The 12,509-nt window shown below is 45.5% G+C and overlaps 1 protein-coding gene across 4 annotated transcripts in view; it reads right to left on the bottom strand.

Annotated features, from left to right (window-relative positions):
- LOC138758412 (adhesion G protein-coupled receptor E1-like) overlaps positions 1–12,509 on the bottom strand; it is a 76,379-nt gene that overhangs the window by 50,882 nt on the left and 12,988 nt on the right. For 2 of the 4 annotated variants that reach the window (XM_069927284.1, XM_069927285.1), the window contains exons 2-5: positions 7,778–7,861; positions 6,493–6,609; positions 1,600–1,731; positions 1,267–1,407 (exon numbers count right to left, since the gene is read on the bottom strand). In XM_069927284.1, the coding sequence (XP_069783385.1) occupies positions 1,267–1,407; positions 1,600–1,731; positions 6,493–6,609; positions 7,778–7,861 (474 nt within the window). Of the gene's footprint in view, positions 1–1,266; positions 1,408–1,599; positions 1,732–6,492; positions 6,610–7,777; positions 7,862–12,509 lie in introns of those variants that run through there. The other 2 variants (XM_069927286.1, XM_069927287.1) reach the window with 2 other exon arrangements.

The raw sequence follows: 12,509 nt of genomic DNA, 5'->3' as shown, positions 1-12,509 counted from the left end.
GTCTGATTGTGAGGGGGTGTGAGTCTTGAGGCCCCGATACCTCTTTCCTGATGGCAGCAGAGAGAACAGAGCATGTGGATCCTCGATGATTGCTCATGCTTTCCAACGGCAGCGTTCCCTGTCGGTGTTCTCGATGGAGGGGAGGGTTTTGCCTGTGATGTCCTGGGCTGTATCCATTCCCTTTTACAGGGCTTTACACTCAGGTGTATTGATGCTCCCATACCAGATCATGATGCAGCTGGTCAGCACACTTCCCACCACACATCTATAGAAATTTGCCAGTGTTTTCAATGTCGTACAAGGATAGAGGCTGCTTTCTTAAGACACTGGCTCTTGTTGATGTCCTCGATGAAGAGATGACTGGTGCCCGTGAGCTTGCAGGACATTTAAATTGCTGAGAGTCCCTATCTTGGAGGATCTTTCCTGAATCCAACACACTAATGGCATCATGAAGAAAGCACGTCAGAGCCTCTACTTCTTCGGGAGTTTGTGGGGATTTGGGATGACATTGGGTGCCTTGGCGCATTTCTACAGACGTGTGGTGGAAAGCGTGCTGACTGGCGGCGTCACAGTCTGGTATGGGAGCACCAGTACCCCTGACTGTAAAGCCCTGCAGTAGGTAATGGACAAAGTCCAGGACATCACAGCAAAACCCTCCCCACTATTGAATATATCTACAAGGAATGCTGTTGTTGGCAAGCAGCAGGTATCATCAAGGATTCACACCCCCCAGCACACGCTCTTTTTTCACTGCTGCCATCAGGAAAGAGGTGTTGGGGGCCACAAGCCTCGCACCATCAGGTTTTGGAACAGCTGCTCCCCCTCTACCATCAGACTCCTCAACAACATACTCAATCAGGGACTCATTTATGGACTCTTACTTTTTCACCAGGACATAGGTCCGCATTCAGAGCATCGGTGCTCAGATTGGGTGGTGGCAAGGAGAGAGTTTGTGTCTGGATTGGTTGAGGCCAGAAATAGTGATGGGGGTCAAATACTACATGGGATTGACCAGAGTATATACAGTACATTTCTTTCTTTGTTTTCATGTGCACATTCTGCATGGTTTTGTTTTGCACCACCAATAAGTCACCCGCAGGAAAAGTATCTCAGGGTTGTATGTGATGTCATGGATGAACTCTGACAATAAATCTTAGATCTGACTATATCTGAAAACTCAAGCGTAGCAGGGATGGAAATGTGGTATCCCTGCCTGTTTTATTGTACTGGATAGTCTCACTATTATGGAGCTCTTAAAGTTCTTACCTTGACAGACTTTCTGCATGGAGAGGTTGGCGGTGGTGGGTGTTGGTTTAAAACCTGGGATGCAGTTACACTGGTATGAACCCAGTGTGTTGCTGCAAATTGTGTGGTGGCCACAGGGCAAGGATTCACATTCATCAATGTCTGTGCAAAAACAGAAAATCTTTAAGGACAGCTTCTTCCGCATTGTCATCAGATTCATGAATAACCACTTAGACATGTTACATTCAATAAAAGTTAATTTGATGTTTCTCCAGCTTCCGAAGTGACGCAGAAATCTGAAATTATCTTTTGTGTTCAGCTTGAAGTTGACTATCATTTGTTCAAGGACCTTACCTTCACAGATACTATTTTTGTCGCTTAGAGTCTGGTGCTTATAGCCTGTGCTGCAGACGCAACGGAAGGAACCTTCGGTGTTCTGACAAGTTGCTTCCTGGGCGCACGGAAAGGTATCACATTCATTAATATCTATGTAAACAGGAGAAATCCTTTACAAACGTAAACACCTGGCAGTGTTCCTGACCATAGTGGCTAATCTCTGAATCTTGAGTCCGTGTCCCCTAATCTAGTCTTCCCCACTAATGGAAATTACTTGCCTACCTCCATCTTATCTATGCCTTTCATAGTTTTATATGTTTATTAATAAGACTGTGACATGATCAAATAACTACAAGCAGACACAAAGTGAGTGATTAAAGGCCTTAATATCCAGAAATATTAATCTTCTTCAGCATGATGCTGAACCAAGCCATGAAAGACCTCAACAGTGAAGACGCTGTTTACATCCGGTACCGCACGGATGCCAGTCTCTTCAATCTGAGGCGCCTGCAAGCTCACACCAAGACACAAGAGAAACTTGTCCGTGAACTACTCTTTGTAGACGATGCCACTTTAGTTGCCCTTTCAGAGCCAGCTCTTCAGCGCTTGACGTCCTACTTTGCGAAAACTGCCAAAATGTTTGGCCTGGAAGTCAGCCTGAAGAAAACTGAGGTCCTCCATCAGCCAGCTCCCCACCATGACTACCAGCCCCCCCACATCTCCATCGGGCACACAAAACTCAAAACGGTCAACCAGTTTACCTATCTCGGCTGCACCATTTCATCAGATGCAAGGATCGACAATGAGATAGACAACAGACTCGCCAAGGCAAGTAGCGCCTTTGGAAGACTACACAAAAGAGTCTGGAAAAACAACCAACTGAAAAACCTCACAAAGATAACCGTATACAAGGCCGTTGTCATACCCACACTCCTGTTCGGCTCCGAATCATGGGTCCTCTACCGGCATCACCTACGGCTCCTAGAACACTTCCACCAGCGTTGTCTCCGCTCCATCCTCAACATCCATTGGAGCGCTTTCATCCCTAACGTCGAAGTACTCGAGATGGCAGAGATCGACAGCATCGAGTCCACGCTGCTGAAGATCCAGCTGCGCTGGGTGGGTCACGTCTCCAGAATTGAAGACCATCGCCTCCCCAAATCGTGTTATATGGCGAGCTCTCCACTGGCCACCGTGACAGAGGTGCACCATAGAAAAGGTACAAGGACTGCCTAAAGAAATCTCTTGGTGCCTGCCACATTGACCACTGCCAGTGGGCTGAAATCGCCTCAAACCGTGCATCTTGGCGCATCACACTTTGGCGGGCAGCAACCTCCTTTGAAGAAGACCGCAGAGCTCACCTCACTGACAAAAGACAAAGGAGGAAAAACCCAACACCCAACCCCAACCAACCAATTTTCCCTTGAAACCGCTGCAACCGTGTCTGCCTGTCTCGCATCGGACTTGTCAGCCACAAACGAGCCTGCAGCTGACGTGGACTTTACCCCTCCATAAATCTTCGTCCGCGAAGCCAAGCCAAAGAAAAAATATGCTGTGTACAATTTATTTTTTACACTACCAATTAGTGGTCATTCAGCTGTGCCCACAGGAAAAAGGAATCTCAGGTTTGTATGTGATATCGTGTATGTACTTGGACATACAACAATATGCTGTGTATAATTTATTTTTTACACTACCAATTAATGGTCATTCAGCTGTGCCCACAGGAAAAAGGAATCTCAGGTTTGTATGTGACATCGTGTATGTACTTGGACATACAACAATATGTTGAGGTGCCGACCAGAGAAGGAGCAGTGTTAGATCTACTGTTGGCAAATGGGATGGGTCAAGTGACGGAGGTTAGTGTTGGCGAGCACTTCGGGTCCAGTGATCATAATGCCATCAGCTTCAATGTCATTATGGAAAGAGAGAAGTCAGGGCCAAGGGTTGAGGTTTTTGATTGGGGAAAAGCTAGATTTGAGGAGATGCGAAAGGACTTGCAGGGTGTGCATTGGGACAATTTGTTTTATGGGCAGGATGTAGTAGAGAGATGGAAGTCTTTTAAAGATCAGATTTTGAGAGTGCAAAAGCTTTATGTTCCTGTTAGATTAAAAGGAGGGGCAAAAGGTTTGAGAGAGCCGTGGTTTTCAAGGAATATTAGAAACTTGGTTCGAAGAAAAAGGGAGGCGTACATTAGATATAAGAAGCATGGAGTTAAGGAGATGTTTGAAAGATACATTGAATGTAAGAGGAATCTTAAGAGAGGAATTAGGAAAGCTAAAAGAAGGTACGAGGAAACTATGGCAAGCAGGGTGAAGACTAATCCAAAAGAGTTCTACAAATATGTTAATGGTAAGAGGAAAGCTAGAGACAAAATTGGTCCCTTAGAAAATCAGAGCGGAAAACTGTGTGTGGAGCCAAGAGAAATGGGGGAGATATTGAACAGTTTCTTTTCTTCGGTACTCACTAAGGAGAAGGATATTGGGAGATGTGAGATAAAAAAAGCAAATTGGGTAAATATGGGGAATATAGAGATTACAAAAGGTGTAGTTTTAAGGCTTTTGAAGAATATAAAGGTGGATAAGTCTCCGGGACCAGACGGGATCTTCCCCAGGACATTGAGAGAAGTGAAGGAGGAAATAGCAGAGGCTCTGGCGGTAATTTTCCAAATATCATTAGATATGGGGATAGTGCCGGAGGATTGGCGCATTGTGCATGTGGTTCCGTTATTTAAAAAGGGTTCAAGGAGGAAGCCTGGCAACTATCGGCCTGTAGGTTTGACGTCTGTGGTAGGTAAATTAATGGAGAAAATTCTTAGAGATAGTACTTATAAACATCTGGATAGACAGGGTCTGATCAGGAGCACTCAACATGGATTTGTGGGAGGAAGGTCATGTTTGACCAATCTGATTGAATTTTTTGAAGAGGTGACTAGGAATGTGGATGAGGGTAGCGCAGTGGATGTTGTCTATATGGACTTCAGTAAGGCCTTCGATAAGGTACCACATGGAGGGTTAGTTAGGAAGGTGCAGTCTTTAGGTATAAATTTTGAGATAGTCAAATGGATTGAACATTGGCTGAAAGGGAGAGGCCAGAGAGTGGTAGTGGATAATTGTCTGTCAGGTTGGAGGCCGGTGACCAGTGGTGTGCCTCAAGGATCTGTATTGGGCCCATTGTTGTTCGTTATATACATTAATGATCTAGATGATGGGGTGGTGAATTGGATTAGTAAATATGCAGACGATACTAAGATAGGTGGAATAGTGGATAATGAAGAAGGTTTTCAAGGATTGCAGAGGGATTTGGGCTGCTTAGAAAAGTGGGCTGAAAAATGGCAGATGGAATTTAATGCTGATAAGTGTGAGGTGCTTCATTTTGGTAAGAAGAATCAGAATAGGACATACGTGGTAAATGGGAGAGCATTGATGAATACAGAAGAGCAGAAAGATTTAGGAGTAATGGTACATCGTTCCCTGAAGATAGAAACTCACGTGAATAGGGTGGTGAAGAAGGCTTTTTAGTATGCTGGCCTTTATCAATCATTGCATGGAATATATGAGTTGGGAGGTGATGTTGAGATTGTATAAGGCGTTGGTGCGGCCTAATTTGGAGTTCTGTGTGCAGTTCTGGTCGCCTAATTATAGGAAGGATATAAACAGAGTGGAGAGAGTGCAGAGAAGGTTTACCAGAATGTTACCTGGGTTTAAGCATCTAGAGTATAGGGTGAGATTGGACAGATTAGGTCTTTATTCTTTGGAGCGTAGAAGGTTGAGAGGGGATTTGATAGAAGTATTTAAGATTATGAAAGGGATAGACAAAGTGGATGTGGATAGACTATTTCCGTTAAGAGGAGGAAAGATTAAAACAAGAGGACATGAGTTAAGAATTAAGGGGCAGAGGTTTAGAGGTAACATGAGGGGGAACTTCTTTACTCAGAGAGTAGTAGCCGTGTGGAATGAGCTTCCAGGAGAAATAGTGGCGGCGGAGTCAATTGTATTATTTAAGAAAAGGTTGGACAGGTATATGATGAGAAGAAGATGGAGGGTTATGGGCATTGTGCAGGGAGGTGGGACTAGAAAGGGGTGTTTGGTTCGGTGCAGACTAGAAGGGCCTAATGGCCTCTTTCCATGCTGTAATTGTTATGTTATGTTATGTTAATAAATCGGAAATCTTGTCCCAGACTCTCCCACCATGGGAACCAACCATTCTTCATCTACTCTATCCACACCTTTCAACATTCAAACTATTTCAATGAGATCCCCCTCATTCTCCTAAATTTCAGCAAATACAGAGCTGTCAAACCCTCCTCATATGATCACCCTTTCATTCCCGGAATCATTCTAGGGAACCTCTTTTGAAACCTCTCCATAAAAGAGGTGCTCTAAACTGCTCAGAATATTCCAAGTGAGGTCTCACCAGTGCCTTATGAAGCCTCAACAGCACATCCCTGCTCTTATATTCTATTCCTCTTGAAATGAACGCCAGTGTTGCATTTGCCTTCTTCACCACCAACTCAACCTGTCAGTTTACCTTCCAGCGATCCTGCACGAGAACTCCCAGGTCCCCTTTGCATCTGGGTATTTTCATTTTTCTCTCCATTTAAAAAAATAGTCTGCCATTTTTTTTTTCCTTCCTAAGTGCAAGACCTTCACTTTCTGACATTGTACTTCATTTGCCACATCTCTGCCCATCTAAGTCTTTCTGCTGCCTCCGTGTTTCCTCCTCCACCTATCTTTGTATCCGTGCAAACCTGGCCACAATCCAAATAATATACAACACAAAGTTCCTGCAAGTTGCATCACACAGTCTTCTATTTCCAAAACTCTGGCAGGACAATGTGTTTATTTCCCAGTCTTTAAATCATTCAGAACTTGAGATTCATTCTTCATTCATAGCTATTTAAATGCTTACCTTTACAGGAATACTGTGATAACCGAAACCCATTCTTGCATGTACACCTATAGGAACCTACTGTGTTTATACACTTCTTGGAAGGTTTGCATGGATCATTTGTACATTCATTGATATCTGTATAAAAAGAGAAGTCTTCACATCATTTGCTCTGTTCCTGTTGATTCCCAATTCGAGTGTAGTGATCGATACAACAGGTATAATCAAAAACCCAAATTCAACTCCCACCAAACTGGTGGAATTTTAGGGAAAGCGTCTTTTGGACTGATGCCTTCAAACTCATGCAGTTTGCATGCCTTTCACAGAAGAAAATCAAAGTGGTTTATGTGCATTTTAAGATGCTCTGTATGTTGGACTCTCATATCCTGTCAGCAGCCTAAACAGCCTCTATATTGTAACTTCATTGCTGTGTTTAAAGGGACAGAAGACATGGCATGATGTATGGCTCAATCGTACTCATAAAGACCCTCCCACAAACATCTGGGGACCAATGCCTAAATTGGGAGAGAGAATGTGAGGGAGAGAGAAAAGGAAAGAGAACAAAATAGAAAGACAAAAGAGACTAGAGAAAGCTGGAGAAAGAAAATGAAAGAAAGAAAAGTCAGGAAAAAAGGAGAGAGAGAGAGAGAGAGAATGAGAGAGACAGAAAAATGTGGCAGTCCACCTCAGTGTGGCAGGCGAACCAGTTCTGCATGTTAATGTCGCGACAACCGCTGGGACCGTCTTTTTCGCTGGTCGAAATGGGTCCACAGACGTGAGGGGCAATGTCATGATGCCATGTCTGGCCCAAGGGGGGGACCTGCCCACAGCCTTACAAAGAACAGCGTGGAAAGTTTAAAAAAAAAACAACTGGAGTGCAAATGAAATCACAGACTATTGGTCTCGTTCTTATCGTCTCCTTTTAGTTGCCTCTACAAGAGTGAGAAAAAGAAAGGAGGAGAGAGAAAGAGGGAAACATTTGAACTACTGGAACAAAATTCAGGGGGTAATGCCATCTTCACCCATGGAACCACCGCAGGGAGCGGGTGAACTGGGGTAACAAACATGCAGGTATAGTACACACCATTTAAGGTGGCACAGTGTTGGAAATAGCAACATACATCCCCACCTTTCTACCCTCCCCTGATTTTGAATGTGTTCACCAGCCTCCGGCCCTACAAAGAGTATACAGGTGTGACCATACATACACCCACATAATATTAATTCAAGAAAGACACTAATTTGAATGATTTCACCACTTTAACTTCAAACAAAGAGCAATCCTCTGAGATAATTGAACACTCACCTATACAATCAGTCTGTGAATTTGGATCGATTTGATAGCCTGATGAGCATGTATTGACTGGAGATAGAACAGCCCAAAAGACAACTAGAAGAAACAAAATGAAATGGTTAGACTTTAGTTCTCCCTTCTTTGCTTCCCCTCTCAAATCAAGTCAACCTTTATTTTTCGTTCACCATCACTATTTATCATTGTTGCACGGGAGGACGAGATAGCTTTTCTCCAAGACCACAGAGCATATTGACATAGATACAAATTAGGGAAGCAGCTAACACATTAAAATATTAAGACATATACACTGGAAGTCCATGGTACACTATCCACATTTTTACTGGGAATTCAGGAGTCTTGATGGCTTGGGGAAAAAACTGTTGCCCAATCTGGACGAAAGGTCTCAAGTGCTATGGAACATCCTGTCAGATAGCAAAAGGGAGAACAGTTTACATGCGGGATGTGTGGAGTCTTTCACAATGTTTATTGCTTTCCATGTGTATCGAGTGTTGTAGACATCCTTCATGGTAGGAATTGAGCCCCCAGTGATGTTTTACACTGACTTCACTATCCTCTTCAGGGTCTTGCAGCCCGAGCTTCCAAACCAGGCAGTGATACAGTTGCACAGGATGCTCTCGATACATCCTCTGTAGAATGTAGAGAGGATGGTTGGCGGGAGATGGACTTTCCTCAGCCTTCCAGGAAGTAGAGGTGCTGCTGGGCTTGCTTGGCTATGGACCAGGTGAGATTCTCTGCCAGGTGCTCTCCAAGGAACTTAATACTCTGAATGACCTCAATGGGAGAGCCATCAATGGTCAATGGAGCCTGATCTCTCCAGACCTTCCTTTAGTCGACAACCATCCCAAATGCTAAATAAAACAACCCAGTACATACTACACAAAACCAGCACTGATGTTACTCTTGGAAGGTTGGATTGCTGAAACCCCTCCAGAACAACACCTTCGACCACAAGGCTATCAGGCTGTGGTCAGCACAGAACATCCTGCAGAAACTGAGAGACAATGACTCGATGGACCAGATGGGATGGTTCCCTGAGCAGTCAGTCCAGGTCATCTGGTGGAATACCTCATCGCCAGGCCTCACAAACAAGCATCAGGACTTTGGCCTGGTTGGCAGAGAGAGGACTCCTCCCAGTCAGATCCTTCTAGTACAACCAGAACATCGCACGTTGTCCCCAAGATGACTGCAGTGGAGCAGAGATGGTCATCCACTGCAGCACGAATAGAGGGAGAACAAATGCTTTTATTAGCTTATAACTATGAGTAGGGTTTCACAATGGTCTTCAGAAGGGTTCTGGGTTTAGGCGGTAAACCAGGGTTATAAGTGAGCAGATAGGAACTGAGCTAGGAGGTGAGGCCAGCCATCAGCACAGCACTACCACTGAACCCCAGTTCACTGCACTTCACCCCTTCCTGTAGAATTTAGGGTCTGTGAATGAAAACAGAGAACGCAGACATAGAAAAAGGTTAAAAATATAGTTATTTACAGATTTAAACAGTCCGGGGATCTGGAGATCCTGGTGGAGAACCTTAACACTGGAGGGCCTTGGACTCCTTGGGTCTCTTGGACCCCTTGTGAGGGAGGAGAGGCAGGCTAAGTCTCTGGCTCAATGGTAGAGGGGGATGCACTTTCCTCCTGAACTTGTCCCCTGAGGCCCTGACTGGGGGTGATGAGAATGAGCTCCGTGCCTCGCAGGGCACTTAAGGCAACAGACTCTCTGTCCGGCAGGTACCATGTCCCTGATAGAAGCGGTGTCCTCCCTGCCATCCGGGTACTCCACATAGGCATATGTGGGATTGGAGTGGAGCAGATTCACTCTTTCCACCATGGGGACAGTGTTGTTTCTCCTCATGTGCTTCCTGAGAAGAACCGGACCAGGAGTTGTAAGCCAGGTTGGGAGTGCAGTTCCAAATGCTGACCTTCTTTTGAAATTGAACAGGAATTCATGAGGAGTAGCATTGGTCACAGTACATAGTAGCGACTGGATAGAATGCCATAGGGAGGACTTCCTGCCAGCTTGAGTCTGGAAGGCCTCTAGATTTCGGGGCCAGTTTGACAGCCTTCCAGACCATGGCATTCTCCTTTTTAACCTGCCCGCTCCCCCGGGGGGTTTAACTAGTAGTCCTGCTGGACACGATGCCCCTTACCAGCAGGTACTGACGTAATCTGTCATTCATAAAGGATGAGCCATGGTCGCTATGAATATAGCTGGGATACCTGAACATGACGAAAATGGAGACGAGGGCGTATATGACTGATGAGGTGAACGTGTCTGGATGTGGAATGGCAAACGGGAAGTGGGAGTATTCATCAATGATAGAGAGGAAGGTGTTACCGTTCGTGGAGGGGAGAGGTCCCTTAAAATCAACACTGAGCTGTTTGACCTGAATGACTTGATCAGGTGCACCTTTGCAGGGTGGTAGAAGTGCGCCTTGTACTCTGCATAGACTTGGCAAGACCTGGTCATTTCCTTGACGTCTTCCATGGAGTAGGGTAGATTGCACGTCTTGACAAAATGAGCTATGCAGATGACCCCTGGATGGCAGAGCTCATTATGCAGAGACCACTTTTGGCTGGTGTGAGCAGAGGCTCAGCTTCCTCTGGATAAGGCTCTGGAGGGTCATTAAGAGCTCCTGGCTGATAGATGATGTCATCTTTTCTTGAGTAGTTTTTTGCACTACTGGTAAGTAGAAATTCTGCCTGGCCCACAGGAAAAGGAATCTCAGGGTTGTATGTGAGGTCATGTATGTACTCTGACAATAAATCTTTAGCCAGATGCTTGACTGGGCAGATGACAACTACCTTTTCTGGACTCTGTGCATTCAGTCCAATGCTGCCTTTCATGACTCAGGGTTGATTTCTGTATGTCCGTGAAATTCAAGACAATTCCCTGCTCCTCTTTTGAGGACACTCTGAACCCTTACTGTCCCTGGAGACAGAGCATGTAGTGGTGGCTGATGTTGACAACATTTTGTTACATGTCAGACATCAGGCCCTGATAGCGTATCTGGCATGGTACAGCCATGTTCAACCTCTCATTGCTGCAATATGAAAAATGCCAACTCGGAATGGGGGGGGGGTGGGGGATGTCATTTTGTGCCAGCATTTTTCCAACAGTGGACCAAGTCACAGGCCCAGAATGCCGCGCTGGCTGAAAGCTGCTTACTTTATTCCAGGACAAGCTTGAGAATGGAAGATGATGTTGAGATGAAGCACAATGTCTGTGATATTTCAACGGGAAATGTGAACAACTGAGGCAACTGTTGGGATTCGGATTCGCATAAAATTTGCTTGCACTCAAATGATGGTAAACACATTCACAACTAGTAGCGTTATCACTTCAAGCTGTACTGCCATCATTTTTGTAGATTGATATGTCAGACGCATATGTTTTGCATTAGTGGATGCTGACGCCATTGTATCACATGACCCATCTCTTTTGGTGCAGCAATGCCGGCCTTCTGTGTGAAATGACACCCAGTCTCAGCATTTTGATGGCTTTGCACAGTTCTGTATTTGGGAGCTGTTCTGTATTTGGGGGCTCCGACAACACCCTGGCAAATTTGTTGTCCAAACATGTGACTGAGTCCAGGTGCAGAGCTGGCAATCTGGCCTCACTGAGGGGATGGTTTGGAATGTCTTTGCATCAACTGGCCATTGCCCTTCAGGTCCAACAAACAGTGTGCACAGTGGAAGTCTGCACCCAATAATGGCTGTGACACTAATGGGAAAAGAGTGGTGCGCGTGCCTTAAGTTTGTATGGTGCTGCTGTGAGTTCTGGCCCTTCTGGTCCTGGTAACTTGGCTCAAGGGGGTTTGGGGGGGGGGGGAAGAGGGAAAAAGGACACTGATTTCTGCTCCTAGGTCTACTAGGAATTTGTGCCCGGAGTGTCTGTCCCAGATATATAGGAGGCTATCCTGATGGCCAGCCACCATAGCCATCAGTAGGCCTGGTCATTTCCCTGGAACGAGCATGACAGTTGGCATTGGTAGGCCCCAGATCCCCACCTCTGATGGTAGAAGCACCAAGACTTGGAATTGTTGTTGTCTCTTGGTGTGGTTGTTGGAGACTTTGCTGTTGGGTGGCAGGTTGGCTGGCCCTTCGGTCATAACGCAGCACTAATTCTAACACTTGTTCTGCCATCTCTTTTTGTGCGCCACAGAACATACACGTGCACGACCACCTTCCACAGGTTGGAGAAGTCCTCAGTTGCTAGTAGGAGGCGGATGTCCTCCAGCATCTGCTCCAAAATTATCTGTTCAATGTGTAGACATGGCTTACAGGCGTTTGCCATCACTAACATGTCACTCATTAGGTCGACAGTACGTGGTCACCTAGGCTGAAAGTGCCAACCAAGAAGGCTTTAAGTGCCTTATACCTGCCACCCTCTGGGAGCTGCTGTAGAAAGTCCATTATTTATCCTGCTGTCTCTTGGTCAAGCGCCACTACCATATAGTAGTATCTGGTCTCATTGGAGATAATGTTCCTGAGCCAGATCTGGGCCTCTATTTGCTGAAAGCAGACGAGGGGCTGAGCGGTCCAGAAAGTTGGTAGTTTAAGCGAAATTACATTTTGAAAAGTTGAGTCGCTTACGTTGTCCATGTTGTTGGAGTTTGTTTGTGTCGGGTCCAAATGCTGTTGGACCGTCAGGATCACCAATGTGGCTTTCGGCCACTTCAAATGGAAGAAACACGCTGAGTCGAGTAGAATTTCAAACCAACTG

Source organism: Narcine bancroftii, chromosome 3 (assembly GCF_036971445.1).
Source record: "Narcine bancroftii isolate sNarBan1 chromosome 3, sNarBan1.hap1, whole genome shotgun sequence".
Classification (NCBI taxonomy): domain Eukaryota; kingdom Metazoa; phylum Chordata; class Chondrichthyes; order Torpediniformes; family Narcinidae; genus Narcine; species Narcine bancroftii.
This window is presented reverse-complemented; position numbering and strand designations above follow the sequence as displayed.